The sequence below is a fragment of the Protopterus annectens genome, chromosome 2.part1 (genome assembly GCF_019279795.1).
Source record: "Protopterus annectens isolate FY-2018-M chromosome 2.part1, PAN1.0, whole genome shotgun sequence".
Lineage (NCBI taxonomy): Eukaryota > Metazoa > Chordata > Ceratodontiformes > Protopteridae > Protopterus > Protopterus annectens.
The window spans coordinates 1254472659-1254495446 of NC_056729.1; the positions used below are offsets into that span (position 1 = coordinate 1254472659).

Genomic DNA, 22788 nt, shown 5'->3' on the forward strand with positions numbered 1-22788 from the left:
ATATTTTTCCCATAAATTTTGATTTCAATATCTTGCTCATCTAAACCAACATTTCACATGAAAAACTGAGTGTTTATGAACAGGGAGACAGGGCCATTTCCTCCTGCCCTGTAATCAAGGCAGAACTAGTAGCTATCTATTCATGAATGTACACTGCAAATGTTTTCCAGCTGGGGGAATCCATAAATACACTTCCCAGGGTGACGATACACAGCCTTGTTGCACTCCTTCCCCACTCTTGAATATGTCAGAAATTCCAATATTTAGTTTTAAGTTCTTTCTTCATCTTTAGCATATAGATTCCTTAGGATGCATATAAGGTGACTTGATATTCTCATTTCTTTAAGAATGGGCCACAGTTTGCTATGCTCCACACAGTAAAAGTATTTAGACTAGTCAATAAAACAGAAGTAAAGATTCTTCTGGAATTGCCTTGCTTTCTCTACTATCCAGTAGATGATGGTAATCTGGTCTAGAGTGCTTGCCCTCTTCTAAAACCAGAGAGATCATTAGGCAGTTCTCAGTCCATATATTGCAGAAGTCCAGCTATCTTGAGCATTGTCTTGCTAGAATTCTTCTATGGTCAATATTTCATCTGAACTCTCTGAAATGTCCTGCCCATCTTGAATGATCCTACACACTATAGCTCATAGCTGACAGTTTCATTGAGATGCAGAAGCTTCTTCACCACAACAACATAATTGTCCAGAAGGAGTTTTTATCAAAGTGTAGGCCTTATCAGTTAATTTTCATAAAGCAGTTTCACAGCCCTTATCTTCTTATATGGTTCATTGTACTCCCACTTGTCACATATCTCTAATAACAATCAGATGAAATATTGCACAAAATGTAGCCTTTTTAGCACTAGCTTGGTTCTTCTTTAACAGCTTAGATCTATGTCATTTTCCTAGATTGCAAAAGTAGTTCTCTCAGCATTAATTGCTGTTTGTAAACTCAGCTGACATATACATTCTTAATGTTAAATGCATTTAAACATGTTAAACTTTTCTCTGCAGTTCATTCTGTTAATGCTCAAGGAGTCCACAAAAAAGCAGTACATTTTATTTAAATTTTACAATACATAAAACTTACACTATAAAGGAGCTTGCATAAAAGCAGTACGTTTTGTTTAACTTTACTATACATATAAAATACATGAAATAATCTATTTAAAGAGACAGATACACATTGCATACTGATTAGAAAAGAACGACACATTCTTCAATTGTCTAGCATACTTCTCTCTAAAGTACATTAAGATTTTATAGTCTCATTCTATTACTAAACTTTTTAGTAAGGTAAGATAGGGTAAATACATTGTCCAAAGACTCTGAGCACAATTTTGTCACTTGTGTTGCTAAGATATAAATGCAGTGCAGATGAGAAGATGAATTAATATCCCACTAGAAACAGATGGTCTGCTGAAGCCAGCTCATTAGAAATTTCAATGGCTGGCATATCTTCTGGAATTGCTTTTTTGCTGCCTCCCCCATTAATCATTCCACTGCCTCAGCATCTCTGTACCTGTCCACTACAAGTCTACCAGTTAGTAACCCCAGGGTATTGCTAGGACCAGTCATGGAACAAGTCATCTGTGGGCTTGACTCATCGGTGCATCTATTGGGAGGGATTGGGGGGGGTTACTTTACGGCCCACCCCCCACAATGTACGAGTCCATGGTTTAGACTGAGGGGTGCGTGTGCAATGGAGATATGCCGAATTTTACCCTATGTCGACAGTAGATCAGCCATGTCTCCACCCTTAAACCCTTATTATAAGCACACCTACCTTGTGTGTCCCTAATCTCCACCAGAGGCCATCACTGTGGGCGCCAATGGATCTGGTCACCCATCCCTATGACAGTTAAACCCATCCCTCCCTACTGCTCTATAAATCACTGCTAATTGAACCTGGGTCATCTGAATTGTAGTCAGGGCTTTATCCATGTATGCCACATCTTAAGGAATTTTGAAACTGCACACAAACTTGCACATTAGATTTCAAAATTAGCCCCCACCTCCTCCCCACACACGACACAGACATGAGTAGCACCTCATTTCTAGGCAGTACCTGTTTCCTGTCAATGTGCATTTTCAGTACTTAAAACAAATTACAAATCTCTTAAGCAAAGAAAAAAAGGCAATCAGTTGTTCTGCCATTTAATAAAGGGTACATCTGTAAACTATCATAAATATGCCAGAACAGTAGTTTTAATTTATATTCTAGAACAACTCATCGCACAAAGTAATTTTAAAAGTTTATGCCACTGAATATATAGCATATGCTTGGCTGCATATCTGCTGCTGCCAAGGTTTGGACACAAAAGGAACACACTTTTTATTTTTATCTGCTCGGTTACTTGTTAATTAGAGCTTAGTGGCTTAGCATTTATTGTTAGGCTTTCTCACTGATACAGCTTTCCCCTGCCATAACACCATTAGCATAGTCAAAAGCATAAGATAGCAACAAGGAAACACAAAGCTGTGCAGAAGTAAAACATGGAAGGATTTAAATCCCAGCGCTAAGCTTTCAGATATGGAAAGGCTATCATTTGTCCAAGGATTTTCAGCAAACTGTGGGTATACTGTTAGGTATATTGGCCAGAGAACCTTTATGAACACCCACTTTGTCAAACTGCTGTGTAAAATTCATTGAACATATTACACTGTGGATTTCTTTTCATTGTACCCAGATATGAACAGAAAACTTTCCTGCAGGCAGATACAGTGCACACCTAGTTGTAGCTATCTAGTAAAATAAAGTAATCATTTTAAAGGTAAACCTACCTGTAAGATGTAAAGAGCCCTGTTGAATAATTTGCTGTTACCGACTTTAAGGTCCACCATGTAATTGGAATAAATTTTCCCCTTCAGTATATGAGCTCCAGTGCTTACAGCATTAAGAATCCATTTGGTACACAGCTGTCGCTGAAATTTCTGTAGGAAAACAGAATGGGATTAATACATTATGTATTCAGAAAATACTTGCTCGATATTGGCTATTATATATGCAAGACAAGTATCTTAAAAATTACTTGCGTCAGCTATATATGTGGACATAGTATGAAAACAGTTATATGACTGCACTTATTAAATTATATTGTAGTGAAAGAAGCACCATGATTGCACTCAAATAATGGTTAAATTGCATCCTGCTCCAGTTATAAAGCAGGACTTGACCTTAACAATGCTTAGAGTGGTGCTGAGCAATTGTTAAGTACTTTCTTGGCATTGTTAAAGTTGGGTTTGTTCTAAAAGCAGACAGCTCTAACCAGTAAATAGCAGCAGCAGGACATGAAATGACTTAATTTCAGCTCCTATTCCTGTCTGCTGTATGCTGAAGTACACACAATTGTTTGGTTACAATTGCTTCCTTTATTCTGGGAACACATTAGAACATCAACCACTTCCCCACTGCTTTACTGGCTTTCAAAGCTGGCACAACACATCACATCATATGTTTTTCTTTTATCTTACTTTTCATAAATTTGTAGTTCGTGGAGCAGATAAATCTCAATGCACTACAAAGAGTTATTATTAGATCTCAATGTGGTTGCCAAGATTCATCTCTTGAGCTATGCTCTCAAGGTAAATTTCTTGGCATCCATCTCTCAAACTCATAATATGTAAGCTACAATCGATGACCTAATCATAATCTTCTGTGTTATGGCAAAATGGAAACGTTGGTCATTCCAGTAAAGTGCATGCCTACACAGAAGAATCAGTTCTTAGGTGTATAACATGGCTAATGACCACTGTGGCTTTTATAAACCTAGCCATCCATCCCAAAACATTAAGTTTTCTGGGCCTTCAAGGTTATTTTAGGAGGTTTATGTAAGCTAGGGTATAATCTATAGACTGTCTCTGTCCATTAAAGTCATAGGTGCCAGACCTGTATTCTTGGCCACTAGTCTGAGTTATACTTGAAGATGGTTAGGGAAGAACTCTGCTTCATATGCATGGCAAGAAAGAAAGCCTCCAGCACCTGGCATTCTGAGGTAGTTACCCATTTGAGAACTAACCAGGCTGCCCCTGCTTAGCTTCTGAGATCAGGCACATTTAGGGTGGTATGGCTGCAGTTGATTAAGAGAGTAGAAAATCAGTATTTCTCTTTAAATGTATGTGACTGCTAACATAATATTTTCATACAATTAAAGAGAGAAATTGTTAAAATGCATTTGTTTGAAGAAAGATAGCATAGCTTCAGGACACTGGTAGAGTACAATGGCAGATTCATAAGTGTTTTCAGTGATACAGAGCTAGATACCCATGATGCCTCAGTGTAAAGTAAGAGAATAATGATTCTTAAAAGTTGTATTCCTAGAGATGACTGAATAACAAAGATAACTCACTGTCCCATGGAGGAAAATTCACCTTTATTAACAAAACTAAGTGGACTTATTGACACTGAGCTGCTAATGGGTTTCATTTCATTGTCCTGGGTTTAATTTCCTCAATCTCCACTTGATTACAGATCAACTATAAATAGTCACTGAAACCATAGGTTCACAGGTTGGTACTAGGCTATCGGCCCTAAAGCCTATAAAAGCCTAGCCATAACAATTCCCTGGCTATTTCTTCCCACACTATTTACTTCCCTGGACCCCTGTCTAGCACTTACAGAAACAGTCCCCAGGTCACCCCTGAAAGAAGACACCCATGAATATTCTGCTTAAGAAAAAAAAGAAAGTGAATTTTGTTTCCAGTTGCAGTTTCCAAGTACTACTGTGACATACCACACAGTAGTACTACTACAGAGTCACAGAACATCCATGTCGGTACTGCATTCCTCAATTAATCTGTTTCCAGCATAAAAAACAGGAATCTGACAGCTGTGTGATGATTGTGTCACTAAGTATGAGTACCACAAAGTAATTTCAGTGACAAGTACTTTTGATACTACTGGACTTTGTTAGTGTCATGCAAACATTGGGTTGGTTTGTATAATTTTGGGGTATAGGCATGCTCTCCCAGATGAGGATACATGGGACTTGTCCCCTAAAAAACTTACCTTGAAGTCTACTGAAGATGTTTTTCACCAATTCAGTTTTGTGGAATTATCACTAACACATTTGCTTTTTTTGGTGAGTCAAAATGAATGTTCTACAGCTTGTTTAGAACTATCTAAACACTATACTAAAATATTCATGCTTAATCAGTCTAGTCATATTTCATGTGACAACAACAACATAACAATAATAAAATATGATATGCTCCAATTTTTCTGTATGAAACATCCTTTACTAAGACAAGTATTAGAGCTGAATAGTCAGTCCCCAGGATTCATGAAGCTTGTGCCAGGCGCAGGCATAGCGTAGGCGGTATAATGCCAAATATGGCCGTCGAGCGATTCAGGTTCGATCCAATTCCACGTGCACTACCGGCATACATCAGAACTGCGCAGCCCTCGGCTAAGGTATGCTAATCACCCCATGTGCAGTGTCGCACCATGCAAATGAAGGCATATAGTGATTCATGAAGTGGTGCAGGCGTAGTGTAAGCCCACGGAAATGTAAACCAAAAAACACGGTTTACATTTTCCCAAACAGAACATCGGAGCTATGGAAGCAGGCCAGACCCATGTATCACAAAGTTAACATATGCCAATGGTGAAATACACAGCCAATGGCATAAGAAAAGATGCACAACACCTAAAAAACAACATTTAATGTCATGTCCACAGTAACGCACAGCACAACCGCAGGGCATGTGTGCGGAAACTGTAACATAAAGAAATAATATAAAAATGTCATAAAATCGCAATGTAATAGAAATCAGGTTTACACCATAATACACAATGGTAGGCATGGAACACCACAACCAAAGTGCAAGGGTTGCTAAGGGCCTGTGATAGTGTCCGGCGTGGTAACTATGAATTAGTAGTCAATGCCATGCAAATGAGGCAGATAATACTGAATCGCAAATGTCCCGCCAGATGAAGGTTGTACCATACGGCGCAGCAGTATAACACCGAGGAGTGGCTCAGAGGAGATACATGACATCAGCAGAGCGGTGTACCACCGTAGCAGTAAGCACACTGGAGCAATGCAAATCCGGCCTGTCCATTGCTAAGCAAAGCTGCAGGACAGGGGTGGGGAGGAAGGTATAGAATCGTTTAGCTGAGAGCACACATGGTGCCCAAAAGCGCATGTGTACGGGGATGAAAACGTGCCCGAAACCCAGTAATTAGACGCACGCACCACGAACAATAGCACAAACAGGAAGGTCAGGGGAAGAAAAGAAGGAAATGCTGAAGTAGGGTAATTGGAGTACTAATGAGCAATCAACACCAATCAACCCACGATGGCCAATCGACGGCAGCTGACAAGTCTGCTTGCAGAAACCTGCAAAACAGGATAGGGGAGGCATTGGAATGAAAAGAAAGGAGGGGAGGCATTGGATTGCAAAGATAGGAGACTTGACACAGCAGAGCAAAGCAAACTGACAGTAGACTGGCAGTAGCACACATAACGCAAGATACGCCAGGTCCAGGAAATTACAAATGAAAGTAGGCTGCTGGATGCATGCCAGAAAATGGTAGGTGCAACATGCAGAAATGTAAAGTGAAGGTCAAGAGGTAATCCACGGCAGCCAAATGTAATTCAACACCAAAGGCACCACAATAGTAGTTCCGGTAGTAAAACACATAAGATACCCTGTAGCTACGATTGTACATACACACCCTATGACATCATCGGTGTTCACAGCACAATAGTATAAAGTGTGAAAGCACCCTACACACACCTGTGTATTCCCAAACACTGCACCATAGGTGTAAACACACGGGGAACTTTTAAAATGTACATGTTGGGAGCTGCCATAGCTGCGATTCACCAGCATGTGATAGAGACTGACGGTGTTGTGGAGGATGATGCCAACAACCACCGCAGGCCTCGGAGGAGAAGGAGAGTGTTCAGACCAAGGGTAACCTACCAGGGGCTACATGACCTGGACATAGTAGAGCATTACAGGGTGGACAGGGACATCTTACATCAAATAGTGGAGCTGTGCCGGCCACGCCTAAGAACCAGAAACAACAGAGGGGAACCCATCCCAGTGGACATGAAGGTACGTGTAAGCCTGCGAATACTGGCCACAGGTACCTTCCAAAGGCCAACTGGAGATATAATGGCGATCTCGCAGGCATCAGCATCCAGGGTACTACACCAGTTCCTGGATGCCATGTTACCACATGCCAATGAGCAGATATACTTCCCCCGAACTCAGGAGGAGTTGGCCAGCAATATGCGCCACTTCCACCATGTGGCACACTTCCCGGAGGTACTGGGTGCGATAGACTGCACGCACATACAAATCAAGTCACCACCCGGTGAGCATGGTAGCGCTACATAAACCGCAAGGGATTCCACTCCATCAACTGCCAGGTCGTGTGCAATGCCCAGGGCATTATCATGGATGTGTGTGCTGGCAGCCCTGGAAGCTACCATGACTCCCATATCTGGCATGCCTCACAGCTGTATCAGGTATTTGTCAGGGGGGACATCCCACATGGCCATATTGTGGGGGATGTTGGCAATGCACTGGAGCCATGGATGATGACTCCCATCAGAAATGCACATACACCCATGCAAGAATGCCATAATGAGGCACACGCACAAACCAGAATCATCATAGAGTGTGTCTTCGGGATGCTGAAATCATGGTTCCGGTGCTTGGACACATCTGGTGGAGCCTTGCAGTACTCTCCAGGCATGTGTGCCCACATCGTCATAGTATGTGCCATGCTACATAATATGATCCTGCGGAAGCAGCTGCAGCAGGGACAAAATGGTGAAGGCCCTCATAGCCCACCGCAATTGCCAAGGCCATTACAAGCACAGAGGGAATCAGACCATGAACACACTGTGCCAGCCCCAGTAGGCAGATGGAGGCGTGCCCAATATGCCTACACCTTGGCAAAGAGGGAACGTATAGCACATAGTCTGACAGTGTAGGCCCCTACGGACTGACACCTCTCCACCTGCACACACAGTAAAATGGATGGCACACAAACATGACCACCTGTAAATTGTAATGTATAGGTGGCCCAATGTGTGACTCCTATATAGGCAGCCCTCAAACATTGTACACACAACAGCTAGTGGAACACGGAATGTCAACACCTGAACAGTACATGAGCCTATCAGCATATGGTGGTGCTGTGTGCCTATCACATTCCCCGCCAGATATATATATATATATATATATATAGATATAGATATAGATATATATATATATATATATATATATATATATATATATATATATATATATATATATATATATATATATATATATATATATATATGTACACATATATGCATATAATACAGATAGAAAGGGCAATAGAGTGATATATGTTGATATATATGGATTCAGCGATATCTGCAAATATATATAGATAGGTCAATGACATTCATAACACCTTGGAGGTACAAATAAATAGGATACCGCCAACTATGGAATGTGTAACATACCGACATGCATAACCACAAGGCTGAAAGATCGATAGAACACAGTACCGGAACAGTACAGCTGCGAGTAATAGTATGATGATATGAAGGGACATTTAGTCACTGCTGCCGGTGTTGCGGTCCACGTAGATACTGTGTTCAACTCTGTTTGTGAGTGCCAAAGTCTGTGTATGTGTGCATTGAGGGTGCCGTGTGCGTCTCCGTATGACTGTAATGTGTGTGTGTGTCCGCAACATGTGTCTGTTAGTGCCAAGTCAGAGGTAGATCAGTACGGTAGGTGTGGGTATAGCTAGCCGTAGGCATACGGTTACCACCTGTCCCACAGTAGGAGGGATAGCCCCACCCTGGGCAGGTGTGACCTGACATAAAACAGTACAAAGGGCAAATGTCCGAGATTTTAGGACATTAATATGTCCCATATATAATGTAATAGTCATATTTAATAGTTATGCCTGTATGTAAGAAACGTAAATGTTACATGCAATATGATAAGTAACCAAAGTCCCACAACAATAGGTATGTATTGAGGATAAAAGTATGTGCTAACCTGTGTACTGACCATGGCTACGTGTCGGCCTGTAAACACCACTGTGTGTCCTGCAAGTGTCCAACAATGACCATATGAAAAGGTGGCAACCCATGGCAAACAGGTTCTTTTACCAACACAACCGCAATGACTGCAAATATCTGGGACAGAAATACAAGGGATAGCTGTCACTTACACATATCCCTTGATATATTGCTGCAATTCCGGAGGTATATAAGTATCAACCTCACCTGCAGACGATATAGAAACCAATTAACAACGGCCCAATGTACAATCCCGTAACATAAGTCTACTAACTGTTAGCTCTCTAATTAGGGACAGAGCCCACACACATATATATGGAATATGTAGAAATGCAAGCCCCACAAACCTGTATATGCTACGTACACCCACCGACATCCCCCACACTAGAAATTAAAGCAATACAGACTGTAATAGCAGCACAAACATCCAGTCAGTCAATTACATCTGCAGAACCCTCAACATACCATGTGAGAGACACAATTAAAGGCGTCATGCAAAATTGCAGGCGTTGTATAATGGAACAAACAGCCATGTTACAGGTTTTGTTTGCAATAGTCCGTTATCAGACGTTGGGATGACAGGTACACCCACATGTTGAACCACATACTCTAGCTGTCACACACAATCCATGGGGGACATGAATCCAAAGTATACTTGTCTCCATGCATAGCAGTTGCAATTACACATAACAAAACACAATACAGGCTGTCTCCCCGAAGGTAGGGCAAATAGGCAACGCCCAAGTGGAGAATTCAATTATACCCCACTGTTGCCGTGTAATTGGTGAATGGAGTAGCTGCACAGCTGATATGCAAGTAATTAGTCACTCAGGAACACCAATTGGCAGGATGAAACCACATGTTACAGGTATCCACGTATATAAGGATGACTTGCCAGACATTCAAACTGTATGCTCATACTGAATACCAGTTGAAACACTGTGAGAGAGATAGAGACGAAAGTCCGTAACGATAACAAGGTATGTAGAACACCCGATATGTAAGGTTATGTATAGCATGATCTGTATTAATTAGTTTTAGTGTATGTATAGCCTGATTTGCATTAATAAAAACGTGTCCGCAATGCATAAAGTGGAAAAAGGTATTTATGTAGTGATGTCTTGCTGAGCATACTAACGCTTGTAGAAACTGTGCGTCCAGCAGTGGGCCACAAGGTACACATCACAGACACCACAAGGGATGCTACATGAGGGCTTTAAACAGAACAATTTCACACAACCCGCCATCAGTGGTAGGGTATGTCCAACAAGTATGTGCCATAGCAGGGGATAGTATATGTTGATATACTGTCACAGCACGCATGTGTATGGGCATATAACATCAATGACATATCTATGGTGGTCCTGCTGTGCAAGTATGCTTTGCATTATGGGATACTATGTGAACTATGTGTAATGTATAGTAGTGTACGTAGATATGACAGATATTCTACACAGCATAACAGGCATATCATGCATACCAAAGGTATCGTCTATTGGCATGTACAATAACAGGATACATATGGCTTGTAGGCATGAGGCATTGTAATAGCATGATAGCTAATCTAAATGGAAGGGCTACCAAGTAACCATGCACAAAGGACATGTAATAGCTTCACAGGTGCATAGTGGGGTACTATGCAGTCTGGCACGTCCATGTGTAAGCACAACTACAGTGTTCACAACAGTGGCACCTCTCTAGGGTAGTGTCCTGTGAACAGCATAGCCATGTGTCACCTGCACCTCTGCACAGTACAGCCACTGCAGTGATCCCAGGCCTACATGTGTCTCCCAACCACCAAGGGAGGTATCACATGAACAGTGCTACTGAGTGTCCCTGCGTGATGTACATAGGACTCATGTTCCAAAGCATGGTGATTGTCCAGTTTGGGAATGTAACCCTCAAGCACATCCCACTCATTGTGGTGTGTGTGCACATATCCATGAGCATGTTGCTCACAGTGGCTTTTGCTTATGTAGCGTATGAGGAGTATATCCATTAATAATGTTGTGGACATGGGCCCTGTCTGATCAGCAGAGGTCACCCCTGAGTATGTAGTATGCAATGTGTACAGATGTGGTGTCAATAGTGCAGCCGCATACTTAAACTGTCGGAGCTCAGTAAACGTCATGGCGTGTTAATGTTGTGGTATGTAAAGCTGTAGCTGTTGTGTAAGGTACACCCTAAATGGGGTGGTGTACCATTGAATGTGTGTAGAAGTCTTGAGTTCAGAGGTACAATGGGTGCCTATGTACTGGCTACACACCCAGTACAGATAAGTGTGGCCATGTAGAAGGATATCCACTCCACAGTGGCAATACAGTAACAACGGGAGTGGGTGCGACATATGTGTGTACTGCAAACATGTACAATGTGATATGTATGTAGGGGACTACCACCCATGTGATAGTCAGTGGGTGAATGGTGTAATGCAAAGGTGACGTTCATGCACCTTGTGTCATGCAGCTTGACGCCATGATAGTCATATCAGGTATCTGTCACAGTGACACCCATATGGATGGAGTCAGTATCAGCTGGTGGAGCAATCATGGTGCTTTGTATGCAGGGGTTTGTAAAGCTAGACAGGGAAAGTCCCCTGTGCTAGCCTGTACCGCAGGGAAGCATATACTGAACATGAGAGGCCCTATGACTGAGGACTGTGGTATGCCAAATGTAACTGACATGCAGTAGGTACTATGGTATGCTGGCCTCACTGTGTGTGTCCTGTCCATGAGCCACATTGCATAACATCCTGAGACATAGGGTACGATGTGCAGGTGGATGTGTATGTTGTCAATACCAGAATGGAGAATGGTGCTGAAAGGCAATGAGAGGACAATGTAGGATGTGTGGACTCCTGTACCATCAGCAACTGCCCTGGTAACTGTATGAAAGGAGTCCACCAGGTGTAGGGGCCATGCTCTGGCCCTAACAAGCCCAACCCAGGTGGCATCAAAGGACGGGAGCCCAACAATGTCTCTGTGAATGACGTCCTTGATGATGTGCCCCATAGCCATGCAGAACAGTCCAGTCAGGTGTGTAGGACTATAGTGCCACTCATGCATTGTGGTGCCATCTGTGTGTAGTGTGATAAATGCTGCTGTGTGCCATTCAGGGGCTACAATGTCTGAAACAAGGCTATTACTGAATATGGTGGCCTAGTGGGGAGACATGTCATTCAGAGGTTTGTGGACATCACAGCCTGGGACGTTGGAAGGTGACATGGGGCCAGTGTCCCAGGACATATAGAGTGCAGGTTAGTACTGTGTAGGTGTGACCACAGGGACACCACATTGTTCCTGTATGGATTGTGGCCCTGTAGTGAGTGAGAGGGTGTAATGTTAGCATTGAATCCATCCTCCAGCATGTTGCCAACATCACCTGGGTCTGTAATGTTCCTGAGTGACTGTTGTATGTGACAGCAGATGTGGGTGTTGCCATCGACTACTGACATACCACCATAATGCTTGGTGGTACACCCCGTAATGTGTCACAGTAATGTTTACGTAGCTAGTCTTGGAGTATGTGATGAGGGATCCTGTGGCTCTACCAAGGCTGACCAGTGAGCTACGCCACCCATGGGAATGTACACCACTGTGCAACAGCCTACACCTGTTGTTGTACATCATATGTCCATGGAACATGACCACCAGAGTGGCGTCTGTTATCTGGTGTGTACCATCATGGCTCTGTGTGGAATAACATGATCCATGCAGTTGTGTACATGCTAATGAAGTGCACTGGGGTATGTTTCAGCATTTGTATGTGCATCGTCCATCTGCACGGGTGTCATGACGTTAACAACCGCTGTCAGAAGACGTCTGTAGTAGGTGTTGTAGTACTCATGTACTGTGTATTCTGTGATGGGTGTGGTGCCGGGATGTGGCTAACAAGGTTGATTAGCATATGTTCGGAATCCACCAATGAGGGGATAACCCCAGGTGTGTAACACCAGTCACATGGTGGTAGTGTTCATGTCAAGGTTAATTTTGGTCTTGGAGGTGGTGTGTATGGGTTGATCCAGCAGAGTGGAGGTTATGACTCATGGATGTGTCGGTACATGAGTGGCTATCCCAGTTAAGTGTGGGGTAGTGTCAGTCACACATCAGTAGTAGCTGTCTGAGCCCCACTGTCTAATATACCAACAAATGATGTATGTTAACCTTGGGGTATGATGTTGAATCTGTAGCTTGTTGCAATGTGTATAGCGGTCCCGGACACAGTTAGTTGCACGTGGAGCACCTCTGATGCATTGTGCTAAGTAACTAGCCAGAATGTGTGCACAACATAGTAGCATATGGGAACCCCTCAGCTGTGGGTGTGCCGGTCCAGGTATGTGCCTGAAAGGTATGGTCTGTCTATAACCTGTCATTGCAGGTGTGCTCTGCAGAGCCTAGAGGCAGGTCCCAGTCACTGCAGAGATATTGGAGTGGTGCATTATAAGGTGTGCCTTGCCTGCGTCACAGAGGAAGATGCAAGCATTGTGTCACATGACCCCATGTCGTGCTTGCCAGTTCCCGTTCTGCCGGTGACTGTTATTGGAAACTATGCAAGACAGGCAGTATAGAAGCAGCAAGAGCCTTACATGTGAGCTGTACTCCCAGGGCTGACAGGTGCAAGTCATCTGTGCCACAGCATTGTGTTTGATCAGGTCAGTCAAAGCGGACAGATACCAGATGCCTGTGGAATGACATAGGCAACTGTTGAAGTGACACAGTCGGTCGTTGTACAGTGGTATCGTGTCCAGACGAATGCATAATGCTCCCCAGGGCTTGGCCCACACCCTCAGGGCTATAAGACTGGTGAGCTATTGCATGTCCCTGCACACGTAGTCTGTGAAGTGGCATCTCAGGGCAGTCACACTAACATGGAGAATGACAGTCACATCGTACCTGGTGAGGTGTGGCATGGGTCCATAGGTTATGTTGCAGAACCAGTTACCTGACAGCAAGATGTAAGCGACTATCGCCTTCTGTAGCCTGCTGTGTGGAACTGCAGTGTGACTCCCTACAGAGTCACCTATGACTGGTGTGTTGTGAATGTTATAACTCCCTATTGGCTGTATGTGATGGGCACACATGAGTCTGGGGGCTATAAGTTGGTGATGTTGTTTTCCATGATGGGGGCTACCTCTGGTGCCTACACAGAGTATGGAGACGTACTGCACAAGTTGTCCTCGTAGGTGTGGCCTGTGGTGGAGATCATGTGAGACTATGTGATGGGTGGGGTGTGTTGCGAATGTTACACATCCCCACATGACTGTCAGGTGCAGTCAGGGTTGCTGACAGCATTACCCCCAGCCATAGCTGTCAACCTCCTGTCCCCAAAATGAGGAACATTAGCCCTCATAATGTGTGACAAATGGGCAAAACGTGGAACACTTACTACTGGCTTACTAACAGCTTCAACTAGGAAGGGCATATGATGGCTAAAATAGGCTAGTTTTACGTATAAAAAAGATATTCTAATGAATTAATATGATTCCCATCTATTTAGCCATGGCTAGCAGTTAAACAATTTCCAACAATGAATGTGTGACAGACCCTTTCAATGTGGAACCTTGAGGAACATGCACTTTTTAAGACCCCAAATGAGGTACGTACCTTGTAGTGAGGTACACTTGAGAGCTATGTCCCCAGCACGGCTGCAGAAGTGCATCCCCCACAGGCTGTAGTGTCGTATGTTGGGAGGTGAGCATTGAATGTGTACATGAGACAATTGCTCTATTGCCACATATACGACATATCCATCATATAGACAGGCAGTAGCACTGGTACGTGACAGTTGGACATGCCTGTATATACAACCATGTCCCACAGGATATGTGCGTTACGTGTGTACAACAGCTGTTGTACCATAAGCAAGCTGGGAAGCGTAGGACATCCAGTGTACCTGTGGGAAATGGTGTGGAATGGGTGCTATATTAATCAGTAGCTCATGACATGCTCACAAGTTCTGAACAAGTGCCTAGCATGACCATACAATACAGATAGGGTGTTGGATAATATCAACCCACAAGTGGTGATGACAGTCATTATGGGTGGCACCGCACTATAACCCTGCTGAGTATGGTGTGCATGTCCATGAACCATTATCACTGTAGATGTTAGCAGTACAGATGTACAAGACAGCACGGATGTTTGATTACAAATACCTTTGTATGTCACAGGAGTGTTCCACCAGTGGCCTGTTGACAGACTCACAACTACAAAAGGTGCAAGAGTGACATGTGCATATCACACCAGTGCCAGCTACAGTAGAACAGGGTTAATGTGCTGTACTCCACCCTCATTGTAGCCCATACCACACAGACAAATGTTAGGCATCTGTGTATGTAAGGCTGTGAATGGCCATGACCTATGAGTATAGCTGTGTCAGTGTTGTGAACAACATACAGAATGAGCTGTGTGGGTGAGGTGTGTGACATATGTGCACAGTCTGATGGATGATACCAGCATTGTCATGGCTAGGTGAACATCCCTGTACCCATTAACTACTACCTAGGCTGTGGTCAACATTATGGAGACTGTGTAAGGGATGGTGCTGTGCAGTGCACCCCCCAACTTGGTGACGTCTCCAGGCCCCTTTAGTAGTCATATGAGGTACCCATGTCATGTCAGGGTGCCATCCATGAGCACGGAGATCACTGGACAGGCATATACAGCACTGTGGTGACCAATATTGGATCACATACCACCTTTAAGGGGTAATGGCCATGCGTGGATGGGCGATACCAGCCTTCACAATCCTCACCTCCACTATGCAGCATGCTGTCTACCTTGCAGAAAGACATTTGCTACACCATGATGATGGACATGCTACATGTCCATATCCTGATCTGTAAGACATATGTCATGGACAGCCACCGTCCTAATACTAGGATCGCCACAGGCTGGACAGATCCCTGTGCCATATATGTGACATACTCCTGCCATACCATGCAACCCTGTCCATCAAAGCTGCACATGTCATCCCAGTCATACATGGTGTGATGGCCGCATGGTAGATGTACTATCAACTGACTGGATCAGTAATGTGGCACTGATGCACCTTACAGTGGCATAATGTCTGTCTGTTACAGCTTGGAATCCTTGCCCGCACATGCTATGGTTGATAACCATCCCTGCGAATGATGTCTGAATAGCCATTGTCCCATGTCTATCACATGTGCAACACAGGCGATCCGTGGCAGGATGTTGAACAGTTGTACAGTGCTGTGTAGATGTATATGGCAAAACACATGCATGTACAGGTGTCCATGCGTATGTGTGCATTGTCACTGCTCAAGTCCATTACGGCTGTGTCTGTGTTGATATGTGACATATACACAGCATCAAGGTCAACAGCATTACTGTGGACACATCCAGGCATGTGCAGATAGGTAAGAACACAAGTGCAGGCAAATAGACATGCCCACAGCAAGACAGCATTCACATGGAGTATGAACACTGTAATGAGGTGACACACATATATGGTGATGATATCCAATGCATAATGGGTGTGACATGTGTGTGACACAAACACGTCAGTCGTGTCACTGTCATGATGCTTTGCAAAGATAACTGTGCAGATGTAGTAGATGTCACAGAAATGTATGTGCAGCAGTATCTCTGTACATCTCTGAAACTGTGACCTGTCACCATCATTATGTCTTACAGATAATGCCCCGTATACGCCTTCCAGCATACAGCCACCAGGAGGATGATGTCCTCATCCCACAGCTCCATGAGAACTATGACTTGTTTTTCAGCCATGTGCCACAGCATGCCCAGCAGTGGGATGACCTGTGGCAGGATCTACGCAGGAGGGTGAACGATGTGGGTGGCCATAACCGCACCTACCAGCAGGTGCGCAGACACTGCATGGACTTGATACGACATGCAAAACAGCGTGCCACTGCAATCACCAGGGAACAAAGTGGAACAGGTGGTGGGCCACCAACCCAGCCCCCACTCACACACACCAAGGAGCTACTGGCCAGTCTGGGGACACCCAGGGAACAGCATCCACAAACACTAGCTGCCATCGTGGAGGTGGGTGTCTCCCAACCAATGAGCCTGGAGTTGCCTGGTAAGTCAGTACTGCACATATGGCTATTATATCCCATTTAGTTGCATGTGTCACTGTACGTTATGTAAAGTAACAACATATGCAAGGTATGTGGACACACATGCTGCATACTACAGTATGCTACTCTGTGTATGCACACATGTGCATACTATATGCTATTACACAGGTGAATGTGTTAACATGCACAGTGCACCTTGTGGCTGTCATACAGTCATGGATAATGTTCATACTGCTGTGTCACCCCTATACAGGTACCTCTGGCGTGCCGCACAGACATGAGTCCGTTGCAGGTGAGACTGTCATCAGTATCAGGCATGTTACAGTGTAGATCTATTTGCCATGTGGCCAGTTAACACTTGCACACTTGATGTTTGTTCCAGTCACGATATACAGGTCGCATCACCCATCATTCACACAGGCCACCCATGTGCAATATATACAAACAAAATGATACACCGACTTGAAACCACAGTACTTGTCATTGCGACATGTGTGGTCAGCTGTGCATACAACAGTGGAGGTGTTCTACAATGGAGGCATATGTAGTATGCATTGGAACAACATGTGTGGTATGCACACAGTACCACACAGTGAGCTGTGATATGGGCAGCCCACAGGTGTCACCATTGTGTCATATGCCCCTGCATTGGGTGCACACATTGTGATGTGCCACCTGACATGTCCCAGACACGTAGTGTTCTGTCTGCAATATTGTCACACTATCGCATGACCTATACCCCACATACCAAACATACAACCCGTTGTCTGCATAGCCCTGTGAATTGTGACATATCTGACATCTATGGGTGTATGTCATATGGGACAACACAGACATGGCCATCACACACATTTGGCCAACACATGTGCACACATGGCCATGGGGGATGGCCAGAGACATGTAGCCACACATTAGATGGGATGTGTATACACCCTGTTGCACATTGTCCACACATGGTCCAATTATAGCCTTAGTTGACAGATTATACAGTTGATGTGGTACACTGGACATCCTAAAAGCCTGTGCACAGCTACTGGAGGTGTCACTGAAGTCTACCATATACGATCTGTTGAACATCATGACTGTGTCATAGCATGCAGTTATGGCTATGCAATGTGTACATATTATGCATTCTACAGAAATATAGATGCCTCATGATGAAATGCAATGGCACAGTGTCTGTACTTCACACTGTATAGCAATGTAGACGGCTCACACTACCCTCCCATGCACATTTGCTAAACATGCATTCTATCTGTAGGGCATACAGACAACACTGCAATGTGAAGCCCATTATGATGCTGTACATGTGTCAGGACACCATTGTGTCAGACATGTATGCATGTTAATGCACATGTCAGCAGATTACATGTCAAGGTCACATCAGCCATGTGTACTGTTATCCTGTTCTGGGCCACATGGTGTATCACGAGGATGCATGCATACTAGCATGATTGTGTGAACTGCATGGCTACTGATATGACACCTGCTTGCTGTAGTGTGCACCCCAGGGAGATATGCTTACTAACACTATTAATTTCTGAGCTGCATGCCCTCTGCTGTATCACAGGCATGCTGCATGCCATCTGTCAAATCACATGCATGGTGTGTCTGTGTGTGTGTGTGTGTGTGTGTGTGTGTGTGTGTGTGTGTGTGTGTCTGTCTGTGGGTGTGTGTCTGTGTGTCTGTGGGTGTGTGTCTGTCTGTGTGTGTGTGTCTGTGTGTGTGTGTCTGTGTGTGTCTGTGTCTGTGTGTGTCTGTGTCTGCGCCTATTGTACTTTACAGTATTTCTTTGCATTCACAGGTGATGTAGGTGCATTACCCTCTTGCGGTCCATCTGATGTTAGTGTCCCCATAGATACTAGCGGTGATGAACATATGCATGAAGTACAGGCAGGGTTGTCAGGGGCTGAATCTGTGCCAATGGTTACCATCCCAGCTATGTCCCCCTCTTCCCTGCACACAGTTTTGCTGCCAACACATACTGCATCGCCAGTGGCCATAGAGGAAGGACAGTCAGCGCCTGTTAGCGGGGAACAGGAACGTGTGGTGGCTACAGAAGGTGTGTCTACACACCATGGTGTCAGTGTAATGACTGCAGATGTGCCACACAGGCATGTGGCCGGTGCTGCTCGTAGGAGGACCTCTGGCAGACATGCACCTCCAGGACAGAGCGCAGCAGCTGGTATCACCAGACGCATGTTCCAGACTGTAATGGCGGCACAGGCATGTGCTGAACGGCAGAACAGAAAAGGGCAGAGGCTGCAGAGGGCTGCTATCCGTAACCTAAATGACAACATCCAGGCATTGGCAAATGCTCAACAGCAGATTGCTGATGTTCTGGATAGGCGATTGGGTGACATGGTCGGAATCCTTGACCATGGCATGGCAATCCGCGAGCGTGAGCTGTCTGTGCTGGAACATCTGGTAGGAGTGAGGCATAGGCCACGTGGACGTAGGCCAGCAACACCACGTAGTGTAGGTTGACGTGAGCGTGCCACCTCACATGCCCGCTCCCATAGTTCCAGTAGCAGTAGCAGTGCAGCTGGTGCTGCACTGTCCACACCAGGACACAGCAGGCCATGTGGACGTGGCCCTGGACATTCTCAGTGGGGACACGGTTCCAGCAGATGTGTCATTGGACAGTAGCCAATCTGTACCTCCACCTGGTAGTGCCCGTGCAACCCCAGGCAGGCACAAGTCACGTGGCAGTGGATGGACACAGTGAGCTGTACAACCTGGTCTGTACAACCTGGAGCTGTCAATTATACCCCGTGTAGGCCTCACAAATGGCAGAACTGTGTACACCCATACACTGGACCCCTGCTAGACAGGGGTCCAGGAAAGTAAATAATGTGGGAAGAAATAGCCAGGGAATTGTTATGGCTAGGCTTGTATAGGCCCTAGGGCTGATAGCCTCGTACCAACCTATGAACCTATGAACCTATGAACACGCACACAGCAAACACAACTGTAGGGCTCCACAACATCCACATGCATTCTGAACAGACATGTCCAATCAAATCACCGGCCCTTACACACACACATGATGTCATCCATTGGTGCAGCCTATGCCCCTGGCAAACATATCACCCTGTGCATATCATGAAGCCTGTGCCGCATCCCTGTCATCCACACCATCGGTGCAGGGATATGCTCAAATATTCTGATGCACAGGGTGAACAGAATAGTGAGAGGTGTATGTAATATTACCTGTGTATGCATAGTGAGGGATGTGTATGTTGCAGTGGTTGTGTGTGAATACTGAGAGATGTGTATGTGACATAGGTTGTGTACTGTCGACATGCACCGGCCATACCATGTAGTTCAGGTGCAGCATGCATTGTGATGTGTTCACGGTATGTGTTTCGGTTACATCTGTAACACCATGTTGGTTGTGATACCCTGGTTCCCTCCTATGGTGTACTTGCATGTGCCTACAGGTAGCAGTGTTTGCAGTCCCCCACATGTAACTGTGGATTACTCACAGGCACATCTGGCAATATCAGCATGCTACATGTACCCTCAACCTGACTGTTGGAAACACCAACATGACACAGATGTCCGCACATATACTGCACTGGACACATGTGGTCAGTGGCACAGGCTACATTGGACAGAGATGTGACATACATAGCAGGACACATTACAGGTATGGTGACATGGTGCAGGGGTTGTACACAGCGGTCTGGCCAATGATGATGTGAGGTGTCACTTGGTAGCTGGAGGCCACACTGTGTAGCAGTAGGACCCTGTAACAGTACGGGAACATGGCCACATTCACGGGGTGTACACCACTATAACGCACACCCCATAGTGTTGAGGTGGGGACCCTTGCATATGTGGTCATCACCCTCACAGTACTATGCACCCACACGACGTGTCACAGAGAAGGAACATGCACAGGTAGCCAGTATGGCTGGGACCTATGGCATCAACAGGGTAGTGCACTGCATCACCATTACGGGTTAATCACCACGTGGGGTTAGTGATCATTTCTCACTGTATATTAGCATACACCCTCACACCAAGCACCAGACATACATACATACACACACACACTGTGGTGACCACACATGTGTATACGGACAGCCGACGTGTGTGATGCACCACACCGACCGACGCCATGCTTACCACACTGACGTATGTACAGATCTCTACAACGGTGTACAGGGATGTGCAACAACTGGGACATAATCCCCATGATATGTGGCATCTCTGGTCACACATTCGGACACACATGGCAGTGCTGGGAATGATACACCTGCCATATGATGACATGTTTGATAGACATGCAGTGGTATTGATTGCATTATGTGTACCAACGCTATGTCTGGCAATTGTGCTGCTATATGCACACGGGAGGTTGTAGGTGTTACAGGTGCCATGTGACATATAGTTGGTAACACCTGACCGCTGTGTATGCGTTATGTCAGCACCGTCATGTAACAGTGACATAGCGTACTGTTTGCACATGGCATGATAGGATGGTGTGTGACACAACTGTGAGCCACCCCCTGCACACATACATCTACACAGGTGGTTCACCACTTTATGTGCACACATCCCTCCATATGTGCTATTTGTATGTCACCGTATACAGGTGTCAATGATGGGGCTGCATTGCGACTGCATGTCGTAGTTAGGTGCAACTATGTTACGGGCCTCGGCCACTGCACATGCATGGTTGCTGCATGCACAGTACAGATGTCACATGTGTCTCCTGTTGCCATGTTTGTATGCATTGCTATTGTTGGACATGTGTGTTGACATACATAACACATGGACTATGGTATGATATCACGGGTGTCACAGGCAACCAGTACAAGGGTATGTGTCCTGGTCAACATTGCTACCCCCTGTAGTGTGAGCATTCAACAGATATGGACCCACCTTCCATTTGCGTGCGTAGCATTGCTTAGGCCACTGTTATGCATGGGGTACATCAAAGGCTATGCTATGTATCTATGTATGTGTTGTATGTGCAGTCCATGCACACATCCACGCAATCACATGTATGACATATCCAGACGTGTGTTCATTGGTGTACAGCAACAGTCATGTGTCACAGCTGTGTAAGGGCCGTGGTATGTCTTGAGCTGAACTGTTCATGTATACTGGTATTGTTGCAATGCATAACACCTGTTGGATCCCTGTCAGTACATGTGTACTCTGCACAGATGGTGTACACCTCTGTACAGCCCAGTGGTCATGTGTCACATGGTGTTGTGGTACTGTAAGGCTGTGTATTGCTGCACCGACGACATGGTGATGACTTGACAGCTACAGTGTACACTGCAGTGTGTACGTGTGTGACCTGCACCTGTGACAGCTGTGATGGCAGCTGAGTGTGTACAGGTCACTGCATGTGTGTGACCGCCCTGTGCGTGAGGACAGTTATACCTTACTGTGCCCTTCTGTACTGTGCCCTTCTGTGTGTACACTCCATCTGCATGCACGACAGCCCTTTGCAACAGCTAAGTGTGTGAGCATGGCCCGGTACGCTGTTGTGTAGATGGACACACAGTAAAGTCCATATACGCAGTTGTGTAGATGGACACACGGTACAGTCCAAACTGAGACCTTCCATGTTTACACTCCATCTGCATGCAAGACGGCCCTTTGCAACAGCTAAGTGTGTGAGCATGCCCAGTACACCATTGTGTAGATCAACACA

General features: G+C 45.1%; 1 protein-coding gene across 1 annotated transcript in view; it reads right to left on the bottom strand.

The window, feature by feature from the left end:
* GCKR (glucokinase regulator) overlaps positions 1–22788 on the bottom strand; it is a 678315-nt gene that overhangs the window by 125185 nt on the left and 530342 nt on the right. Inside the window, exon 17 of the mRNA XM_044062788.1 lies at positions 2787–2936. Within this exon, the coding sequence (XP_043918723.1) occupies positions 2787–2936 (150 nt within the window). The remainder of the gene's footprint in view (positions 1–2786; positions 2937–22788) is intronic.